Source organism: Vitis vinifera, chromosome 19, assembly GCF_030704535.1.
Source record: "Vitis vinifera cultivar Pinot Noir 40024 chromosome 19, ASM3070453v1".
Lineage (NCBI taxonomy): Eukaryota > Viridiplantae > Streptophyta > Magnoliopsida > Vitales > Vitaceae > Vitis > Vitis vinifera.
This window is the reverse complement of record NC_081823.1, coordinates 6,934,581-6,959,681: the sequence shown is the minus strand read 5'-3', so window position 1 is coordinate 6,959,681 and position 25,101 is coordinate 6,934,581. Positions and strand designations below refer to the sequence as shown.

Sequence of the window (25,101 nt, the reverse complement as noted above, 5' to 3'; positions counted from 1 at the left end):
AATTTACTAGAATTAATTAATTAAAAATTAGAGTGATGTTTAACATTTTTCACATGCCTTGTGAGAAACCTAAGGCTATGTTTGGTTCAAGGAAAGTGTTAAGAAAAATGATTTTCCTTCTACTTGATTTCAATATATAAAATAAAACAAGAAATAAAATATTAGTAAGATTAGTTAGGAATTTATATATTCTTAAATTATTTAATTTTTATATAATAGAGGAAAAATAAGTTAAAGAGCATATAAAATAATTTATTTATTTTAATTTTTTTTTCACTTTTTTTTTTCTTACTTTTTGTCCTTGTTTTTTTTCCCACCCATTTTCTCTTGAAGCAAACATGGCCTAAAACTTGTGCCTGTCTCCTCTCCTCAGGCCACAAAACTATACATTGTTTATTGGGTTTTAAGTAATGTCACATATAATTTTCAGTTCACATGTTAATCCCTTGTTGATTGGCTAACTTTTGTCCCCTACAATAGCAAAAAAGAGAGAATATAAATACACCATCTCACCATGCACTATATATGGGAGTCCTAATCCAAATTGTTTAATGCATGGTCAGAAATTTAGGTAAGAGAAGTGCCTAACTCGGTTGACGACTTGCATAGAGTAAGTTGTTGAATTTAGACCACTCCACTCACAGCAAAAAGCGGCAAAAAGGCAAAAGTCTACATCAAAACTACCAAATTGTTGCTCTCTCCTCCTCTATAAAACCCCCTTCACGTAGAAAATATATCAAACAACCTCCTCCCTCCCTCCCTCTCTCTCTCTCTCTCAATGAAGCTCCTACAGGTGTTTATAGTGCTTGTTCTTCTCATGGCACTGGTGCATAGCAACACTGCATCTTCACCTACTGTGAACAAAGAGGAAGAAGAAGATGATGATGAACATGATGCTTCTGGTGATGCCCAAGAGTATGATGATGATGATTTGGTTGTTAGATCTTCCGACCCTGCCGGCGGGCGGTTGTTGCTTGGCAAGAAGAGCAGTACTCATGGGTTAACCTGCAACAAGTTTCCAAAGATTTGCCGCCTTAAGGGAAGTCCAGGAAGCCATTGCTGCAAGAAGAAGTGTGTTAACTTGTCAGGTGACAGACAAAATTGTGGCAAGTGTGGGAGGAAGTGCAAGTATGGCTACATTTGCTGCAAAGGGAAGTGTGTGAATCCGTCTGTGAGCAAGAGGCATTGTGGTGGATGTAACAATCGGTGCAACACTGGGGGGTTCTGTGTTTTTGGCCTTTGCAACTATGCTTAGGCTAGAGTCTTTTTATTTTATTATTTATTTATTTTTATTTTTCTTTTGGTTTATCCAATGTACAATTTCATTGGTTCTTTGATTTGATAATGGTGAAGAGAGAGAAAAAAAAATCATTTGACTTTATATGTATATTCTGTTCTGCATTTGAGCCCAAGGCCATGTTTAGAGTTTTGGTAAAAATTAAATAATTTAAAAAGATTTTTAACTAATTTTAATTATATTTAAATAATTTCTTATTTTACATAATAAAATTAAATATGAAAAAAAATTATTTTCTTTGATAATTTTTTTCCTTCTTTGGATTTTTTGAAACCAAGCATAGAATAAAAATATGTTGGGATTTTTTTTAAATATAATACATTCGAACACTTATTTTATTGTTATATTAAACTCATTTTTTTTTTTTAAAGTTCATTTTTTATATCATTTTTTTTGTATTGAATTTATTTTTAAAAAAAATGAGTTCATTTTTTACATTAAATCATTTTTTAAAAAAAATAAATAAAAAAGTTCCATGTGAAAGCACTATAATTTTATAATTATTTTTTATAAAATGAATTTTAAAAATTTATACTACACATGGAAAAAGCCCAAAATGTTGGGCACATAGCCAAATTTGACCACATTGTCCAAATCTAGAAAAGATGAACACTTTATTGACCAATTCCTATTCTACCTTTATTGTACGGGATAGACCTTTTCTTTTAATCACACTTGGAAACCATGCGTATTTGAAACCAAATTGAGGCCTTGTTTCTTGCTTTCACACAAGACTCAAAAACTTTATATTAATTTTCTTTCACTAAGTCGATGTTGTATGGACCACATATGCCATTATTCTAAGCCATGTAATAGAGGTAGAGATTTTAAGAACTTGGCTTCTCTTCCGAAAACTAAAATAAAAAATTTTATTATATTAATTCAATATTTTCTACAATTTTAGTTGTTAATTAGATCTCAATAATTATGATGGGTTCATTTTCTTCTTATGAAAATTGAAGTATATATGGTAGTTTTATTTTATAGGTTAACATGATATGACATCTCGATAATTCCATAAATCAAGAACAATAACTATTAATAATATTTGATTTTTAAATTTTTTTTAGGAATTTCCTTATATACCTTAGTTTGGAAAAAAAAAACACCTTTTTGGGGTGGTAAAGTTTGACAAGATTGGCGAATACGACATAAACCCAACATGCCTTTCATGAGTTTGGATTGAATATAAATGAATTTGAGTCAAATTCGTATCATTTGCATAACTTGTTAAATAAATAAATAATTTTTGGGTCAACCAACATAACATGAATTTAATCGGAATTGACTTATTTAATAATCTCATTATTATCTTCATTATATCTTTAAACTATTTAACCCACATTGACTCATTTTAAATTTATTTTTAAATAAATAAGTCAATTAAGTCATAAATATGTTTGGTTAAGACATTAATCATATAAACATGTATAAGACTTAACTTAATCTGATTATTAAATAGGAAAACTTGATTATTAAATGGTTTCCATGGGAATTACTTGTTTAATAATTAGGTAGTATTTAGGTTTATATTTTTTACACAATTATTATTCGTATCGGATTTGGATTGAGTTATGTAGTGGAATACTTAGACTTTGATACGACACGAACATGACCCACCAACACGAATTACCATCCCTAACACTTATCATGTCAAATAATCAAAATAGAAACACTTTAGTCAATAATTTCATAAATTAAGAGTAATTAAGTATTGTTGTAAAGTCATTTCTCATTTTATCCAAAATTGTAAATTAACAAAAAGGATAACTTAATTAAACAACTGGGAAGAAAATTAAATTTTGTTAAAAATGGGGAAAAAAATTGTTTGGATTAAAGTGAAAATGAAAAGAAAGAAAATGTGATAAACAACGGGAAAGAATTTTAGACTCTTCATTAAGAGAAATTTTATAGACCTGTTTTTTAGTATATATGAAGTAATAAAACTATAAAAAAAATTTTTAAGATGCTGTAAAATCATTACAAGAAAGATTTCTTTCTCTTCTTGTATGTTTGAGAATTTAATAAGAAAAAAAAAATGTTAAGATTATGTTTGGTTCTGAAAAATTTGAAAGAAAAAATAAAGGAAAATAAAAAATTAGATTTAGAGTTAATAAATTATTTTTAAAAATTTTTTTTTACATTTTCTCTCTTTTCCACCTCAAATTTTTCCTCAAATTTTCCGGAACCAAACATAGGAGTAATTCTTGAAATAATACCATCATATCTTGGAAATGACCATCTATATTACATATCATAAATCCATAATTGAAAAGTCTTCATTGGAAAGATTAGAATACTTGAAACAAAATTATACTCGTATATAAAAGATGGTGGGTATAAAACCTCCTTCTTTGCAGCTTCCAATACCTTATTCTCCCTTTGTTGTACCAGAAAGAAAAGGACTCTTTCCGGAGGGGTACAAGTTTTCAATCACACTTTCAAACCATGCATGCATCATATTTGAAACCAAACAAGCCTTGTTTCTTGCTTTCACATGAGAAATCAAAGCTTACTTTTATATCTTTAGAAAGTCTTTGTGGAATTTAGACCTCCCCACTAAGTGCAAAACTCCATGTAGTATATTGTCAAGCACTTCCATTCATTTCCATGTACACACCACCTACTTTCTCTATTCATATGTCTTTAAGGGCTCATTGGTATTGCAAAAGGATTACTAGAACCTGTTGTGCCAGCGAAAGCTTTAATGCCAACGATGTTAGTTCAAGAACACAAAGATAAAATGATCACACATACGGTAAACGAGGTTTTAACGTGGTTCGGCCAACCATGCCTACGTCCACGGATGAGAGAGAATAATTCCACTATACAATAGAGAATATTACAGAGGATAGAACCAGATACAACTATTGGGTTCCCGAAACATCCCATGTTTCCCCACTCCTTGTATCCATACCTTACTAACTACGAGCCCTCTCGCTCCACCAGGTACCTCCCGTTCTTCCTCACATCTCTATCCACCTTGTATAGTCTCTATAGGCGCATCTCCATCTCATAACTTTTTCCCCTCATGACCTAGAATATTTATAGAGATATTTCCAACAACCTTCCTTATTCTATAAGGAAGTCTAATATTACAATAATATATCAACCTAGAAATATTCTATACAATATTCTTTACAAAAGGAATATTTACTAATTAGGAATTTGGGACAATTCCCAACAATCTCCACCTTGGACCAAATTACATGAAGTTAATTTTCAATCTCTCCATGACACAAACCTTTTTGTATCATATCACCACGAAAGAGCAATCGACTCCACCTTCAGTGAAAATTCCTTTTGTTTTCATCTTGTGTGCTTTGTGATCTTTTACTCTTCCAGAAATCTTCAACCCAAGCTTTGATACCAATTGTTGTGTCAGCGAAAGCTTTGATGCCAACGATGTTAGTTCAAGAACACAAAGATAAAATGATCACACATACGGTAAACGAGGTTTTAACGTGGTTCGGCCAACCATGCCTACGTCCACGGATGAGAGAGAATAATTCCACTATACAATAGAGAATATTACAGATGATAGAACCAGATACAACTATTGGGTTCCCGAAACATCCCATGTTTCCCCACTCCTTGTATCCATACCTTACTAACTACGAGCCCTCTCGCTCCACCAGGTACCTCCCGTTCTTCCTCACATCTCTATCCACCTCGTATAGTCTCTATAGGCGCATCTCCATCTCATAAATTTTTCCCCTTATGACCTAGAATATTTATAGAGATATTTCCAACAACCTTCCTTATCCTATGGAAGTCTAATATTACAATAATATATCAACCTAGAAATATTCTATACAATATTCTTTACAAAAGGAATATTTACTAATTAGGAATTTGGGACAATTCCCAACAGAACCCTCAGGAGCTTATTAATTCTAAGCCAACCGGGTTCGACTCTATAGACATCTACACAGATTGCAGCTTATTTAAGGGGTCAAAGAAAAAAAGGTTGCCCTTCACAAAACTCAAATTAATATAAAAATATTAGGTTGTGTTTTTTTTTCTAAGGTTATGTTTGGTTTGGAAGAGTACTAAGGAAAGAAAAAAAAATTTAATTCACATGATTGTCATAAGTGAATTTAGTGAAAATTAAAAATAAATGTATTATTGTGAAAAGTATTGATATAATTTTTTTTTCATTAAGAAAGGAGTTAGAAATTCAGTAGTCTAATTCTACTACCAACTTTCTCCTTTCTTCAAGTTTTTACTCCTCCCAAGGTGTTGGCTCTATGCCAAGAATTTAAACAATTTCGAGTATGTGAGATTTTAGCTACCTTAAATGCAAACAGTTTGACTTATCTTATTCTTCATTTTAGTGGATTAATTTAGATCGATAATTTTAGTCCAAATGAGAAAGTTAGGTTCATCCCCACTACATTGCCTCATGACAATTGAATTTAAATGTGAAATTATAATTTTGGACATGTTTGTAATATTGATGTCATCAACATTTAATGTAATGGTTTTTGGTCTCAAAATGATTGATGACAATTAAGGATGATAACGGGGTAGATTTGTGATAGGTCATCCCCATCTTGTTCTTGTCTTATTTATTTGTATTTATTCTTATTTCCACCTAAAAAAAGAAAGAAATTAAATGAGTACCTGTTTATATTTATTTAAATACCTGTTTATATTTATTTAAAACTTGTCTCATTAAGGGTAGGATAGAATGAGTACCTGAGAAAACTCATTCCATTGTCATCCCTTATGACGATAGTAGGTAAAAGATAATCCAAACTCCTTTAAGAAATTGATCACATTAAAAATGAGAAATTGCAAATCCTAGGAATATATGCAAAAAGACTAATTAATTGATGACCCCTTAGAGATAATTGATTGCCTGCTCACAAGTACCTTCGAGGAATTTATACTTGGTTGGGAGAGAGATTTACTAGTAGAGTTCAAAGAATAAACCAACAACCTAAACCAATTAAAATAGTACTCAACAACAACAGTATGCCAAAAGTTCCATTTCAAGGTTATTTTACTCTGAGAGGACCATTTGCGTCCTCCTAGGATCAACACACCTTCATGTTGTGTGACACCACAAAATCATGTCATGGTTCAACCCAATTCCATTGCTATGGATTTTTAAGGGGAATGAGAATAAAAACATATTAGTTCTCTATTTCTTTCTTTTATGCTTGGTTGGGAGAGAGATTTTTTAGGTAAACTTAAAAGAGTAAACAAAAAATCTTAACCAATAAGAAAAGTATGTAACAACAATAGGTTACAAGTTTCATTTTAGAGGTTGCCTAACTATGAGGGTGCATTTGAATCCTCTTAGGATTAGTACACATTTGTAGTCCATGACACTATCATAGAATCATGTCACAATTTGGCCCCAATTCCATTGCCGTCAATCTTCAAGGGGAATGCAAATGGCAATTTATATACCCACGAGATGTTGAGGAAATTTGCTGCACCTTCCCAAAGGCAAATGTTCCTTTAAATGTATTGTTGATGAAGGTTTTTTCATTTACTCTTAAAGATCAAGTTAAGACTTGGTTGAATAACTAAAGACAACACAATAAAAGAAACTAAAATAAACTTCATTTTTTTTTTTCCTTTAAAGGTTCTTCCCCACCCCACAAGATGTATAAGTGCTTTGAAGTAGGAGAACTCAAAATTAAGTGCTATTGAGAAAGAGAAAGCTCTTTGCATGTTAGGAGTAATTTATGAAGATATCATCCGAGTTTGTACTCATCATGACTTTGATAATTGTATGCTAGTTTATTTTTTTTACGAGAGCATGTCTTCCTACATGAAGCAATTTCTTAAAGTGATATATGATGGAAATTTTATGAATAAGAGTTTGGAGGAGACGTTGCAATTTCTTGATTAGGTGGGAGTTTGGGTCGTTTTCTTTAAATGATCGAGTGCTCTAGAGTGGATTTTCTTAAATATATTCATATCACTTTTTAAAAATAAAAATTTATGAAAATAGTAATTATAAAATAATTTGAGATTTATAATAATTGAAAAAATATTTCAAATCAACGACAATTTGTAAATTATATTAATTGAAGCATTACCTTTTGAAAAACTAAGTTCAAAATTTGGTATTTAAATTGAAGTTGATTTTCAAATATCAATTCCTATTTAATTCCAACTTGAAAATAAATATTTTATTGAGATATTTATATATATATATATATATATATATATATATATATATATATATATATATATATATATATATTTTGGTCAAAATCCGGCTATAGACTGTACCTTTGTGTATGATCACATTTTCCAGGTGTTCAATAGTCGAGTATAGTAATGTCACATCAACCATTTTTAATTCCTCACATGTCAATCACTTATTGGTTTACTAATTTATATCCTCAACAGTAGTGAGGAAAAGAGATTAAACTATCTCTTCATGCATGATATGAGTCTAATATAATCATCAATCAACATGCACTAGGTAGTTTCAAATGTAATATAATCATTCAGTGAGCATATGTTGAAATCCAATTTTTTTTAATATTTGAATTGATCTTCTAGAAATCCTTCACTCGGTTTCAATTGAAATAAAATTGTAAGGTCCACTCAAAGCAAAAAGGTGGCAAGACTGCAGAGACATCTACACTAATAAATTAATCTCATCAACTCTCCCTATCTCCTATAAGAGCCATTCTTTCTTGTCTCCCTTCACTCCATTCTCATCCACGAGAAGCGAAAAAAGAGAAGTATTACAACTCTCTCACAATGGAGCTCCCAAAGGTGTTTGCACTACTTGTTCTAATTCTCATGGCACTGGTGCATAGCAGCATTGCATCTTCACCTCTTCTGGAGGAAGAAGAAGATGACCTTGATGTTTCTGGTGATGACCAAGAGGACTTTGGTAATGATTTTGTTCTTAGATCTTCTGATGACTCTCCTGGACGGTTCATGCTTGGCAGGAAGAACAATCTTGTACTGTTAACCTGCAACAAGTTTCCCAGGATTTGCCTTCTTAATGGAGGTCCTAGACGCCATTGCTGCCAGAAGAAGTGTGTTAACTTGCTAGGTGATAGGCTCAATTGTGGCAAGTGTGGGAGGAAGTGCAAGTATGGTTACATTTGCTGCAGAGGGAAGTGTGTGAATCCATCTGTGAGCAAGAAGCATTGTGGTGGGTGTAACCAAGGATGTGACAGTGGGAGGTTCTGTGCTTTTGGCCTTTGTAACTATGCTTAGACTAGAGGTCTTTTTCTTTTGAATTCTTCTTTGTTTTCCATTCGTTTGATTGAAAATGATGAAAAACAAGTTTAAAGCTTGAAAGTGTCCCTAGATTTTGATCTACTGTAATCTTATATGAATTAATGTGTCAGGATTTTGATCTGTAATCTTATATGAATTCATACTTGTTGGTATATACATTCTCATGATGACTTGACCCATTGCAAATTTATATTCATGAATAAAAAGAAATGGCTAGAACAAATTTATATTCATTGACAAAGCTTACCAGACCCCATATGACAAAGAATAGTTAGAACAAATTTACATTCATTTATATATAGAAATGGTGCTACAATCTTCTTCTTTGCAGCCTCCGGAGAAGGGAAAATTTGATCACATTGTCTAAGCCTCTAGAAAAGATGAATGCTTGATCGACCAATAACTTTTCTCCCTCTATTGCACCAGAAAGACTGTCCCCTGGGGTGGTTTTCATGCATATTTTATGTTTGAAACCAATAATATTTGATGCCGTGTAGCTTGCTTTTACTTTTATTTCTTTAAGAGGCCCATATATACTGAATTTAGACCACTCCACTAAGTGAAAAAATACATGCAGTATGTCAGCCCTTCCACTAATTTCCATATGCGCCCCACCACCTCTTACATTTCCATGTGACCTGCAACATCTTATATATATTAGGAAGTTCATATAAAGGTGCTCTTTAATATTCATGGGTTGATTAATTGGCATAGTGTGATGGGGTGGTTGGAGTCACTCGGGAGCTTATTCTATGCATATCGGCTTTGACTTAAGGCAGATATTTTGGCCTATTTTATTAAAGGGTCTAACAGAGAGAGGGTCAAGTTATTATATCATGTCTTCATTAGTTTCAGTACACATATTCAAATGTTATTTTTAATAAATATTTAAGAATATAAAAAATAAGTTGAAAATATTCTAAAAATTTAAACAAATTTTTATTTCAAAAAATATCAAAAAAAAAACTGATTTGGAAAATATTCTCAAACAAATCCCGTATGTGTATTTTATTTTATGCTTCCTAATTTCCTCACTCAAGCATTCCAAGAGTGCCTGGGCAGATGACATGTCTTGGCTGCTTCCTCTTTTGGAACAATGCAATTGGGCCATAGCCCATAGGCCATCACGAAGCATCACTAAGGCTATGTTTGGTTCCCGGAAAGTACAAAGGAAAGAAAAAAAATGCTAAGGAAAATGATTTTCTCATGTTTGGTTGTCCTATGAAAAATATAAAAGAAAATCAAATATAATTAAAACTAATTAAAAACTTATGTATTTTTAAATTATTTAATCTTTATATTGATGAGTTAAAATAAATAAAATGAGTTTGAAGTAACAAAAAAAATAATTTATCAAATTTTAATCTATTTTTTTATTTTCCTTCACTTTTTCTTTCCTTCTACTTTTCCTTTGTATTTTCTTTCCCTCGCATTTTCCCTCAAATTTTCCGGGAACCAAACATAGCCTAAAAGTCCACATATCATAACTAAAAATCGGCATCATACCACTTTACTGGGATACAAGCGGTGACGTGTTACTGGTTAGTGGTGGGCAATTATTATTAAATAGAAATTTTCCACATTCTTAATTCTCCATTAACTTTACCAACAAAATGAGTTGAAACTTGAAAGTTATGAGAGCTTACACGTGCCCAATTAATTTATCCAAGCACCATCAAAACACATGCTTTGAACGTATTATAAAAAATTAGGTCTTAAATAATGGGAGTAAAGGTCGAAATGACCAAGCTTAAAACAAATACATAGAAAAAGAAATTTGAATTAGGTATTTACCGGATTTGGTTGAGGTATGATAATATTGTCCTTAAAGTAGATTCATCCTCTTCGGATATCAAAACACAATGTAGAAGGGAACTAGCGATCAACCTTTAGGATTCAACAACCAAAGGCCTTGCTTTTGGTGCACACCGTTGGCAAGGAATAGTACAACTTGAACATAAAGGAATTCCTTCAAAAGAAAGGATGAACAAATTATAAATAGAAAACAATAGTGTTATGATGTTATAATAGTGGTTTAGTGACAAGGATAAACACAAGATCGGTGGTTGTTAAACAATCACCAATAGGGTTGTAGTGGTAGAATGAAAGAGAGGATAGAGTAATTAATGTAGGCTAATAGTAGTGAAGTAAAAGACTAAGAGGATTCCCAATAGGGTCATGAGACTCTCCTAAATAGTTATAAGGCTTAAAAGTTGTAGTCTTAAAGTAAAGGCTAAACAAGAGTAACATCACAAATTGGGGCCTTGAATTACATAAAGAAATATTGGTTTATAAACATTTATTTTTCATTAGTTTTCTATGACTTAATACTTATTTATCTTAAGATTGGTTCATAACCTATGGGTATTGGTATTGATGCATTAAATTCTAGTTTTCCTCCAATCATTCCTTCTTCTGTCATACACTTTCTAGAAAATTGTTGGAAGAATGTGAGTTTTTGTTTGGTTTTAAGTGAAATATAAAAAATGACAATCCCACATTAAAAAGTGATGAATTATTTTTATGGGTTTATGTTGTATCTTACTTTGTTAGCCCCACGGACTTGTGAAGAGGTAAAAGGAGTCTCATGTGCATGGCCAAGAGGTACAAGCCCATTCTAATGAGAATTCAAGTAGCTTGAGCCGAAAACCTTTAATGTGCATTATATCTGCAAGAATCCTGCTCGAGGGGCCGGGACCCCTCGCAAATGCATGTTCAACAACTTTTTACAAGTCTAAATTTCAAAACATGCTTTGAATTTTTATTTATTTATTTTTGTTCTAGTTGTTCAGCCTTTATACGAGTGCTCTCACACTCCAATGTTGTAGCCTTCATCTTCTTTTTTAACACACCAAGTATTTAGAGGAATTATATTCTAAGTCTTATGAGTTATACTATACCTTGTCAATGGTGTGTGCCTAAGATGAGGTTTCTTTAGTTGTTGAATCCTAGAGGTAGGACATCAGTTCCTTATTGCACTATGAGGAAGGTGAATATACTTTAAGAACAATGCTTTATCACATCTCAACCAAATAATTTGATAAGTATCATTTTCCAATTTGTCTTGTTTCTTGTTTGTTTAGTTTTTGCCTAGGTTAAGTTGCTTAAATTATTTTTAGACTTCTTGAATCTACAAATAACTTAGAAAAAAAAAAAAAAAAAGCAAAATGTGAATAGGAAGGGTACTTGAATTAAAGGGCCAAAGCACATTTCAATTGGGATATTGGCTATTTAATGAAAATACTTGATATTTACTTCTATTTTCCCAATAAAAGTTTTGGAGGACCATCAAAATCTAAGCACTCTCTTTGTGCAGTGCACAATCCATTTTCTCTTTCAAGTGTTACTTATTCAATTAAGCATTGAAGAGGTCCTTTGATCTTACAAGTTTTCCATCGTTGGAATGGAAAAGTTACGATAAATGTTTGGTTCCAAATGTGTCAAGAAAATAATAGAATTAAGGAGAGAGGAATGAACATATAAATAAATACAAAATTTTAATTTGAAACCAATGAAATATGGATATAGGCTTTAGGGTGAGGCATGATAAGATAATGTCCTTGAAACAGTTCTACCCTCATTTGAGGTTATATAAGCGTGTTTGATATATATAATAGTTTCTCTTTGAAGTACTTTTAGTGAAAACATTTTTCTTTATAAATGTTTTTTAGAGAATCATCTATTAAGAATCTATTTGACAATATTTTTAAAATACGTTTTTAATCTTAAAAGTGTTTTTGAATACATATTCCTTACCTTATTTCTTACCATAATTTAGGAGCCACTGTTGTAAATGTGCCTAGTAGTCCTAGTATTTACCAGTGAATCATTCACATTAGTGACCATGATCCCTTCAAAAGAGACCATGACAGTTATCATCTCTATCTGCACCAAATTTGCTTTAAGGATGGACCCTCACTCTTCTTTTTATGGTAGCATTATGTGGTGTGTTGCTCAAACTTCCCACAAATTAAGCCATTTTTTTTATCAAGGTTCTAAACCTTGTTTTGGCTTGGAGTTATGTATTTTGGACATATTGTTTTCATTTGAAATGGGCTTTTCCTCTGTTAGGTTGGCCTTGGAGCGTTGCTGCTTGGCTTTTTCCACCTAGTCCCTTATTCTCTTTCATTTCTTCAATTTAGTCATGGATGATGACATCTTCGAAGAACATTTGCATCTTTAATCTTATTTTTCATATTATTTTTATAGTCTTTCCAAGAATTTGAGGAATTTTTTATGAGGTACTTAACGATAAATGGTTTGGGAAAATGTACACATTGATTTGAGCATTCATATCCTGTCATATATAAAAAAATTAAAATTTGTATGACATATTTTTGGATCCAACATCTTCTAAGATATATTACTTATTCAATTTTTAAGCAGTTCATAACATCTATGGTTAAAAATAATCCTTTTCTTGCTATCTTTTGAAAACGGCCCCATTGAAAGATCAATATTTCCCATCTCCCATATTTTTCATACTTGATTGGGAAGTATGTATTGAATCAAGATCACAAATGAAGTGATCACAAAGATAGGCACAAACGCAACAAAAGTTTGAATTTCTAAGTTTGGCCCTCCAAAAGCCCACTGAGTGAGCTTCGCCTGAAGGCACACATAGACGCAAGGCATGAGGTCTACGCAATGAACTTCAATATATGCCACACAAAGTTCTTAATATTCCTTTGCAATGCCGGATCGAGATAGGTTCCTTTACACAACACTCTTCCAACGCAATAAGTTATGGCTACAACAAGTTTAAAGATATGGCTTTTTGGAATGTAGTCTCGTCCCAATTCCTTAAATCTGTATTCATTATAGGGATGACAACATCTGGTATCAAGTCCGGTTAGTGTCTTATCGATGAAGTAAGAAATAATGAAAATTTACTCAACCCAAATGCGATCTTGTATAATAATCATATCAGAATGATTGATCTAACACAAACATGACCCATTTATCTTATGGATAATACACTACACATCCCATTTAACTAGTTTAATAAGTAGGATCTTGTACAATTCAATATGTGTAACCCATTAGTATAATTCTAACTTGTTAACACAATTTTAATTCATTAAATTTGTTAATATAATTATAATTTGTTTAACCCATTTAAAATTTAAAATTTATAAATATGTTATTTTTAAATATTTTTTATTTATCTTAACTTTAAGTTTTTTTTTTTTTTTACAATTTTACTTAATTTAATCATAATACATTTATAATATAAAAATTAAATTAAAATTTTAATTTCACTCTTATTTATTATTTTATTTGATGCTTTAATTATAAATTTTTTTAGTCTTTATAATGAAATATATAAAATTATAATTAGTTATTTGAATTTTTAATTATATAATGTTTATAGGTAAAAGATTTTTTTAAAATATTTAAATATATAAATTAATAAGTTTATATGGGTTAAACGAGTCACTAATAAACTAATTAGACACGGTTAAATAAATAGGTTAAAAAAATTGTAAATGATTCATTTTGACAAAATTAAGTAATAGACTAAATATGTATATGAGTTCGATAATCAGATACGAACACAATATATTTATTAAATGAATTATACAAATTGACATATTATAATATGAATATGACCATATATTTAACTAAACCCACTAAAATTTGTGCTGTTTTCGATGAAGTACTCATTTTATCGTATCATATCAAAATTATCATCCTTAATCCATTCATCAACAGCCTCGCTTATGATTAAGTTGATTGCAAGCAATCCCAGGATGAGGCTACATGAAAAATGGGCACTTAACATTGTGACCCATCCTCAACTTCCTATGCTTAAACTTAATTTACATAACCAAACTGCCATGGTTGAGGATCATCTGATCATTTTTATTTTTATTTTCTGGGAAAGAACTCCTGTATATTCGCCGATTTAGAATCACCTGACGATGGTAAATCTTCAGTGTTTTTAGGGTGATGATGACCCTGCGAATTGCATGCGGGCCACCTCAATGGCTGGACTTGAGTTGTATCCTTAGAATTGTATATAGCTAGCATATGTAGCACTTGTGACACTACACGTGAATCCGCCATCTTTGTTGGGAAATCAATGTTGGGTATTTTAGGAGATAGAGACTGGCATGTGACTCTATGCGACTTTCGTGGCAAATTCAAGTGCTTTTTTGCTTCAACGTATGCGGGAATGGTGCAATTCCCTCCCTTATACCCCTTGACCTTGAGGTTATAACATTTTCAAGTAAAGGGAAGTTCACCACCGGCCAGCATTTGCTTGCGAAAATAGCAACCAATGGTTAGTTTACTACTCACCATGGCACGTTGCTTGTCTGTTAAACAATCAACCTAGTAGTCTAGGGGTCATACACAATTAAGAACGTTGACGATGCAGCCCTAACTAGGTACCTATGCTTAAAGACCCTTTTGTATCATTTAGCTTCTTTTTTAGATACTTTAACCAAACTAGTGAGTAATTAATAACCAATTTATGATAAAAATACAATTAAAAAAAAAAGGATAAGTATAATATTTCAACAAAATAATATACTTCTGCATAATGTATTCTCATACGGGCCTTTTCCGATAAACAAAATGTCAAATTTGAGGAATTTTTGCAAAGTTAAACTTACTTTACAATGGACTATAAACGAATGACTTTTTTTTTTTTTTTTAATTGACATGTTGTTTTGGAAAAATAATAATAATAAAACTCTCAAAATTTGAGGAAAAAAATAGAGTGAGAAAATTTTTAATAAATTATTTTTATATGTTCTTTCAAACTCATTTCAATTACTTTCCTCTATTATATAAATATTAAATAATTTTTAAATATATAAATTATAACTAATTTTATCTATATTTTATTTTTTTCGTATTTCTTATAATGAAATTAAATATAAGAAAATCATTTTCTTTGACATTTTTTTTCCTTTTTTAAATATTTTTCTGCTATGTTTGGTTCCTAGAAAATATTAAGAAAAAAATGTTAAAGAAAATAACTTTCTGATGTTTGGTTTCACAATAAAAAATACAAAAGAAAATAAAATATAATTGAAAATTTTCAAAATTTTATATATTTTAAAATTATTTAATATTTATATAACAAAGGAAAGTAGATAAAATAAGTTTGAAAAAACATAAAAAAATAATAATAATAATTTATTGAGATTAAATTTATCTTTTATTTTTCTTCGCTTTTCATTTTCTTCTACTTTTCTTCTTTATTTTCTTTCATTCACATTTTTCTTTAAATTTTTCACCAACTAAACATAGCTTTAAGGAATCAAATAGAGCCTTAATTTACTCCTTGCAGCAATGACCAAACAACCAAATTGTAGTGACGTATCTTATATTGATTATCAAGTACAAATCTTTGTAACCCTAACAAATGCAAGCTAATCATAACAAAGCATTCATACTCATATCACTTGAAGTTCATGATATTGGCGGTACATTCAAATATCAAACCCTTGAGGATGATATATTTATAAATGTATATATATCAGCTGTAATATTGATGAGAACCACTAAAAGGTGGCTTTATTGTATTAAGAATAAATGATGAACCTCGATATCAACTCAAGCAGTGGACATGAGCCTTAGGAGCCATAGTTGCACATTCCAAATATACAGTCGCCTCCTTTCTTGCATCGATTGTTGCATTTCCCACAATGCCTCTTGTCCATGAATAGATACACGCACTGTCCTCTGCAACATGACTGGGTATACTTGCACTTGTTCTTGCATGTCCCGCAGTATTTCTTATCCGTCTGCAAATAGACGCATTTGTTGCTGCAACATGTGGAGTTTGTGCCATGGCTAGTGTCGCAAACTTCATTGTCTTTCTTGCACTGGTCGGCTGCTCTAGGGTTCGCCTGCTCCGCCAGGAAGCGACTCGCCCGCTTGGAGGGCATTTCTAGGACTCTCGATGAAGTACCGCTATCGTCCGTGCGGTGGAGTGGAGGGGAGTCTTTTTCTTTTTCTGAGATGTTTGTCATGCTGAGAGAGATGACCACGGCCATGGTTATGGCTATCATGAAGATTATTTTCATAATCTTCATGGTTAGGGAGGATGGAGAAGAAGAAGAAGAGGGTGACAATGGGTTTTTTATTTTTATTTTCTGGGTGTTTTTCTTGGGTGGAAATGAGAGGTGAGGGGCTTAGGGTTTATAGGGGGAATACATAGAGGAGTTGACGCGGAAAATGTGGTAAAAGGAGAACATAAGAGCTCTTGGGCGTGCTGCTGCATGGAGTGTGGTGGAAGTCTAGGGTTTAGTTCTACGTCAAGCCCCTCCTAATTTTTATTTTCTTGGGCTGGTACAATGGACAGCTTCTTCCATTTAATTTTTTTTTTAGAGCCTTAATATATAATTTCTTTTCTAAAAATTAAGATCATATTTTATTGAAATGGATTGAGAATTTGGTTATATTTTTTTCAAAATGTAATTATTGTTAAAGAGCTCAGTTAAATTAAATATTATGTTTTAATATATAATAAAGCTAAAATCATATCCATTAGCTAGTTTTTGGGAAATTGGTCACTCTCCACCTTATAAAATAAACATTGTATTCCATCAATAATATGCATAAGAGAAAACTAAAGGATAGAAGAGTTAAGGGAGAGAAATACAATTTTTGGTCTAAAGCGGCCTTCATGGCTTTAAAACACGTTTACATAATTAAAAGGAACTCATACATATATAGTGTCAAGAACTTTCTTCCCATGTCTCATGGGATTACAGGATCAAATAGACAAATATATCTTACATAGTCAAACAAATCCTTACATTGGGGTTGGGGATCAGTTCTGATACCATTTTGTAATGATTGATACTTAATCATGTGAATATTGTTTGTTGTGGGTCCAAGGGGCTCTCATGGTTTTAAAACGCATGTACATAATTAAGATGAGTCCAAAGTGTCAGGAATTTTCCCCTCTATCTGGTGCGAGATATCACATTTGATCCATACAAGGATTCTCCATGGATTAAAAATGTATTTTTTCAATAATGGAATTGTGAAAATTATATCATTTTAAAATCCTTAACTATTATAATTTATGTAAATTTGGGATTTGATTTGCATAATTAAATAATTACTTATGTTACATACTTAATTTTAGAACCATTAATCTCAAAGGAGCCCTAAATAAATTTTAAGACTTCCATTTTTTAAAACCTCAAGATTTTCCATGAACATGAAATTTCTAAATAAAGAAAAAATACTTTAACTAGGATGGAGTGCCCCATCAGCAAAAAGAATTGAAGAAATTGGGCATTAGGTGGGGATGAAGCAAAGGCCAGGCGGCATTAAAGAAATGAAATTCACATTGAAGGAAATGGACATTAAACGTACATGGTCCTAAACTTAAGGTGGAAGAGAGAATTCTCACCACTAAGTTGACAATTAATTAATTTTCAGTCAAATGTGTATGTAATGCAAGTTAAGTAGCATTCAATAATAATTATTAATGTCTCCACCTACATTTATTATTCGATACGTAATGCAAAATATTAAGGGAATTTATCAAATGAAGACATGCCAAATGTCATGATACTACTGGTTTCTTGCCTCATTTTCTTCAATCATATTCTAAAATGTGGAGTAATCTGTAATTTAACATTTACATTTCAATCGTTGGATTGAGATCACAAATTTTGGTCACGTATCAAACTCAATTAACCTTGATTAAATAGTAACCATGAATGGTATCATAAGCTCTCTACCATTTTTACCACTCTTTTTTATTTTTTATAACTTTTTACATGTATGTGATACAAGTGATTAATATGCATTAAATGTAAATTTTTGTTATCATTTACTGTGGTTTCATCATATTTTTATTAGAAGTATTTTTAACGAAAATGTTGTATTTGAAAGTGTTTTTAAAATAATCACTTATGAAATATTTCTTCAAAAAACACTATAAATAAATGATCGGAAGAAATACTATAACTATTTTTATTTCATTTTTCTTTCAATGTTTTTATAATATTTTAATATTAATTTAAATTATTATTAAATAAACTCTAATTTGATGTTACATTACTCAATTTTCTCATTGTCCTTCAATGTTTTTGGAGTTCCAAATTTTGACATTAAAAAAAAATTATTTAAAAGTTGCATGTAGAAAATTGAGAAAATTTTCACTTTTTTTTTTTCTAACACCCTTTATAACTCATAATATCTAAATTAAAAATTAATATAAAAATAATAAATCATGGAAATAAAAAATAAAAAAAATAATCAAGCCCCCTGAGTCAATTAATAAGGCTGGAGTCGAGGTCGGCGGGATCTAATGGTAACTTGCATTATAAAACATCTGAGCTTTAATACGTTACGTTTTAAAAAATAAAAATGTAAATTAGAATATGCTCTCAAACATTAATTTTTGTATTTATTGTGAAGGAGTTAGTTTTGAAGTCAACTCTCTGATATCGTGTATGCTTTTATCACACGGCCGGTGTTGGAAGTCTGGAATATGATTCATCTAGAATTTGGGATTGATATCACTCTGCTCAACACCCTGGAATTATTTTCATGATCCGAAGTTGATACCCTCACTTTCTCATCATGAAGTTTAATTAATTTATTATTATTATTATTATTATTATTATTATTGCACGTTTTTAATAACTTGTTTTGTGAATATATTTTTCAATTTTAATTTTTAGGGTTGTGGGTTGTTTTGAGAAAATATTAATAATAAAAAAAATTGCGAAAGGAGAAAAAATTGAAAAAATGGGACATTTGTTTTTATATTTTCAGTCTAAAATTAAGGGGATGTTTAATAAAACTTAATATTTATTACTTAGTAATTTAAGTTGATTTTAAATGAAATTATACTTAAGTTAATGACTTAAGGTAGTAATTAAGGTAAATGAAAGTAAAAATATAAAATGAAGATGTGAACTTAATAATAAGTTAAGTTATATTTTACTTTTAAGTTATATTATTAAGTTATTATACCAAACATAATTTATTCAATGACTTAAATAAGTTATTAAGTCACTTTAAATTATTAAGTTAATTTATCAAACACTTACTAAGATTATGATATATTTTATTTCATTTAAAAAAACCAATTATTATAAATTATTTTTATGGTGTGTTCTTAAGTATTGAAAAAATAATCATTTTTAAAATAAAATGTTACATAAGAATTCACGTAATTTCAATTTGATGTAAGATATTATAAATACTTCTCTCATATAAACACAACGTCCTCATTATATCTCTGGAGATACGTGAGATATTACAAATACCCCCTTCATACAAACATAACGTTTTCATTGTGTTTCATGGGATTACAAAATTAAACAGACAAACACACCTCACGAGGTCAAATAAACCCTCACATTGAAGTGCGGAATTGACTCTATTACCATTGGGATAACTCATATCCAACTACGTAGATATTGTTTGTTCTAAGCCTAAAGGAACCCTCATGACTTTAAGATGCATTTACAAGGTTAAAAAGAGTTCATACTTATATAGTTTTAAAAACTTTTTCTCCTATTTGATATAAGATATTACAAATTTATTATCATTTTAGCTAATTGATGAGAGAATTAATTTACAACAATACTCTTATATTTTGACTATAGTTTGTTAAATTTGTTGTGCATCCAAATAAATTCTTGCCGACTTATTAGCTTACTTAACACAATTCTTTATAAACAACCTTGTAGTTGCTTTGAGAGTAGAAAAATGTTAATGCAATCACACATACAAACATAAATAAAGAAAACGATAAGAGATTTTTATATTTTTATATGATTCGATAATCAATATGATCCTTATATTCATGGAGTGTATAAAAAGTCTACCAATTAAAGAATATAGAAAATTACAATGGCAAAAGCTCTTCACTTTTTTCAATTGCTAGGAGTTCAACCTCTGAAAGCTTTGCAGGTAGCTCACCTCTAACATCCTAGCATAATAAGACTGATTTAGACTTTCGTTGTGGAAGGACAAAAGATAAAGGTCAAATTGCAACAAAATAAAGAAGTTTTAGAGAGGCCAAAAGATTCGGGCACATGAATGCACCATGTGCTTGGCATTAGGTTGTAGACACTCCCTGGGGATACACACCATGCCATGTGGTAGCAATTCCCCATACAAAATCGCCATGGCCAGGTGCTTTGGTGCAACAGCAGGCAGCATAATCTTCTGCACACACTGCCAGTTTTTCAAGCCCCAACAAGGTGCCAGATACCAATTGTTCTATCTCGATCTCAACAATCTTACAGTATATATGCCTGTAGATACTCATTGGAGATTAGTTTCACTGAGATGTTGAACCTTGGTTGCGGATCAGCCATGGAAGAATGCGTGAAAGCTCTATCCCAAATTTAAAGAAGCTTCTGTTTGTTTCAGTAGTTAAAGAAGATCTAAAGTTGATTAAGTTCGAGGTAGATTGAAGCAGAAGTGCTTTAGCTGATTATGGGATTGAGGTTGCAAAATGAGATTTTAGAATTTGAAAATGAAGAATTGAAGGCTGAGACATCTGGAACAACCTTGAGATCTGTAGTTGAAAGTTGCAGAGATCTTTGAAGCAGATGATCAGGAGCTGAGATTATTAGATTGCTGATCCTTCTTCATTTCTTATCAGGCTAGTGAGCGAAGACTTAATTGATCATCAGCAGATGGAGATCAACTCAGATAAACATTCTGAAATAAACATTCTGAATAATTAGTGCATTGAAACATCAAATATAGAGTTTTTATATTGCTATTGGTTTAGACCTTTGTGTCTCTACAGGACTTTTAGGATATATTTGATTATGAAAAATTTGAAGGAGAATAGAAGAGAAAAAATAGAAGAAAATAAAAAATAGATTTAAAGATAATATATTATTTTTACATTCTATTTGGAACTCATATCATTTATCCTAACAATTTGATAATAAAGATTAAATAATTTTGAAATACACAAATATTTAGTTAATTTTAATTATGTTTTATTTTTTTGGTATTTTTATAGTACAATTAAATATTAGAAAATCATTTTTCTTAGTATTTTTTTTCTTTTCTTGGTACTTCCCAAGAATTGATCATAACCTTAAACTATGTTTGATTTTAAGAAAATATTAAGAAAAAAAACAAGCTAAAAAAAATTATTTTCTCATATGTTTTTTCATTATAAAAAATATTAAAAAAATTAAATATAATTAAAATTAATTATAAATTTATGTATTTTAGATTGTTTAATTGGAAAAGAAAAAAAAATAAGTGAAATGAGTTTGAAATAGTATATAAAAATAATTTGTTGATTTTAAATCTATTTTTATTTTCTTTCCCCTTTACCTTTCCTCTCTATTTTCTTTTCTTTGCATTTTACTTCGAATTTTTCGAGAATCAAACATAGCTAGTATAACTCTAAAAGTGTCAAAAAGCTCGAGGCCTAATACTTGGTGTGCCTTCTAGATGATAAAGATTGTGAATTACCTCCAAATCAACGATAGACCAACTCCAACTCCTACAATCATAGTAGAACTTTAGGTTATGTTTAGTTTCAGAAAAGTACTAAGTGATGAAAAAAGATTATTAAGAAAAATAGCTTTCTTATATTTAGTTTCACTATTAAAAATATAAAAGAAAATAAAATATAATCAAAGTTAGTTAAAAATTTATGTATTTTAAAATTATTTAATATTTATATAATAGAAGAAAATAAGTAAAATGAATTTGAAGAAACATTTAAAAATAATTTATTGATTTTAATTTTTTTTTTCATACATTGTTTTTTTCCTTCTACTTTTTCTTTTTCTCCCATTTTCCTTTAAATTCTTTAGGAACCAAACATAACCTTAGAAACCAAGAAAACAATCAAATCTCTTACAAAACATTAGCACAATGCTCAACTCTTTTCCATGGTTTCATACCATCTAGAATTAATATGCATTAGTGTCTACTTTTAGGAAATGACTTCTTTCCTTCAAAGACCATTTTTTTTTTTGGTTTTTGTTTTTTTGTTTTTATTTTTTATTTTTTAACCAATGGCTCTCATATAGTTGTTAGGCTATCTCTTGTAAATTCTTATTTATACATATTCATCTCTCTCACTCTCACTCTTGCTCTTTCTCTTATATTATTTTTAAATTCATCATGGTACCAAAGCTTTCTTAAGCTCTAAAATGTCTCTAGCTCAAGAACCAAAACTCTCCATCCAAGTTTTCCACCAATGCACTATTTTAATTTCCTATCAAACTTAGCACCTCAAATTTAATTTCTTCTTTAGAAATCTCGTATTTTACCTTTGATCTACAACCTTGGTATCTTTCAACACATTAACAATTTTGAAATCCACTAGAAGAAATTCTTGATTTGCCTAGCTATTCCATGTGGTGGAACAATGATGGACTCCTTATAACCTAGCTTCTAGGCAATCCGACAAAGGAAGTAGTCAATATGGTCTATGGTAGGGATACAACATATCAAGTTTCGCATGTTCATGTGAAAGGGATTCCCACATGTTCATAAGTTGTTGCATAATTTTAGCTCTTTGATTCATTTTGCATAGTCACGTGAAAATTTGGCATATTCATGCGAAACTAACACTCATTTAATTCCTCTTTGTGTAGTTTTCTTTAATCATCTATATCTTCCTTGTTTTAGCTCCATTTGCGCATTATTTGAAGCGTTGAATTCCTAACTTCTTGAGCTTCAAAACAATATATAGTATGCCCAAAAATGACCCTGAAAGTACTTCAAATTTCACCTCACCTTAAAGTCATAGTATATGTTGTTGCTAAATTTTGAGTTCTAATTGGAATGTTTAAACTTCAAACTATATCCTTCAACCTTCTTTTTTGTGTTTTTTTTGCTCTCTAGCTCTTTCCATAATCTTCATTTTTGATCTCTCATGCTATGAATTGCTTTATTTTCATTTATTGAAACTTTCCTCATGCTTCACATTATTGGAGTCTGTTCTAAGCATATTTAGTCTCTTTTCTACCATGACTGAAAATGACTTCTCCAACTTCCATCATTCAAACTTGAAATTTAGCTTAAGATATATGTTAGATCTATGACTAGGTTTTTAGCAACAATTCAAGTTAAATTGGATAAATTGAGCCTTTACATATGCAAAATCTTTTCCTATATGTGCCATTAGAGCACAATTTGTGACTCTAATAAGTGGTTTAATCAAAATTGACCAAATAATCAAATTGAATCTCAAAATTGGCTAAATAATCAAATTGAATCTCAAAACTTCTCATCTTCATTGCACAAAAACCCAATTCCAATAACAATAATTGACATAAGCAACAAAGGCTATTCAACGAAGGAAATCCTAAGGTTACTTGTCAAATTTACGGTAGGATTACATGACTATTTGTATATACAAATTTCTCTTAACAAAAAATTAATAGCCAAATTGAAATTTGATTATTTAAGTAATGATGTACAATTTTTATTTTTTATTTTGTTATTTTTTTTAGAAGTAACTTGATTTGAGCCTCAACTTAGTTTGGACCTTAGCTTGGGCTTGGCTTATCTTGGTCGAGGCTTGGACTTTGGTTTGTCTTAAGCTAAGCTTGTACTTTGGCTTAGTCCACATTCACTAATGGTACAAATGCCTTGATCTCATATTGAAGATGTCTCAAACTTGATGTTCAAATCTTCAAATTTGATTTTTGAATCTTCAAAGTTGGTCTTCAAACATATGAGTTTAATCTTCCAATCTTCAAGTTTGATCTTCAAATCTTTGTACTTCAAATATGAGTTTAATCTTCAAATCTTCATGCTTGATCTTGAAATCTTTGTACTTGTTATTTGAATCTTTGAAGGTTTAAAGAACTTCTTGAATCCTTACGACAAACTTTCTTTAGTTTTTCTTAAGTGTGGAAGTCTTTTTATATATGTTAGTATGATTTTAGAAGCTTAAGAGGTTGCCCTATTTATATGCTTATTCCTTTGATTATGGATCCACCTATATCTTAGCCTAGAATAGTGGAAAGTTGTTTAATCTTTTCCCTAGAATATCTCCTTGTTAAGGTCATATATAAGCATGTTACTTTGTACAAGACTGTGAATGAAATCTTTTCTCAATATGGTATGAAAGCAATAATTCTAACACGTACTAGGGAGATTAAGAGCAATAGAAGAAGTCATGATAGAACAAATTCATGGAGATTCTTCCACTAACTCAATCCTTGAAGACCTAACATCCATGATGACCCAAGTACTAACTTAGACCCAAACCCAAACCCATATTCAGTTATCAAGCCATAATTCTTTTGTTACACATATTGACATCAAGTTAGCCAACACCAACTATGTGCTGTGGTCTCAAGTTGTTAAGATATATATCTTGGGTAAAGACAAATTGGGATATGTAAATAAGGATTTTCCATAGCCTCGACCAACAAATCCTAATTTTAGGAAATGGAGAATTGAAAATGCAATTATGAAGGGATGACTTATCAATTCCATGGATTGAGTTTGATCAGTAACTTCATTAGGTTTCTAATGGCAAAAGCTTTGTGGGATACTATTACTATGACTTATTTCAATGGCACTAACACCTCTCAAGTCTATGATCTTAAGAGATAGGTGATGAGATTGAAACAAGGAGGGGG

The 25,101-nt window shown here is 30.6% G+C and overlaps 3 protein-coding genes across 3 annotated transcripts; 2 read left to right on the top strand and 1 right to left on the bottom strand.

Annotated features, from left to right (window-relative positions):
* Nucleotides 1-778: 778 nt before the first annotated feature.
* On the top strand, nucleotides 779-1,255 carry LOC104877613 (stigma-specific STIG1-like protein 1). Its single transcript, XM_010646238.2, has one exon. It carries the CDS (start codon nucleotides 779-781, stop codon nucleotides 1,253-1,255), a length of 477 nt encoding a protein of 158 aa, XP_010644540.1.
* Nucleotides 1,256-8,032: 6,777 nt separating this feature from the next.
* LOC104877612 (stigma-specific STIG1-like protein 1) lies at nucleotides 8,033-8,500 on the top strand. Its single transcript, XM_010646237.1, has one exon. The coding sequence runs from the start codon at nucleotides 8,033-8,035 to the stop codon at nucleotides 8,498-8,500; it is 468 nt and encodes a 155-aa protein (XP_010644539.1).
* Nucleotides 8,501-15,848: 7,348 nt separating this feature from the next.
* Nucleotides 15,849-16,648, bottom strand: LOC100853410 (hypothetical protein). Its single transcript, XM_003634666.2, has one exon. The coding sequence runs from the start codon at nucleotides 16,573-16,575 to the stop codon at nucleotides 16,114-16,116; it is 462 nt and encodes a 153-aa protein (XP_003634714.1). The 5' UTR covers nucleotides 16,576-16,648; the 3' UTR covers nucleotides 15,849-16,113.
* Between the last annotated feature and the right edge of the window lie 8,453 nt (nucleotides 16,649-25,101).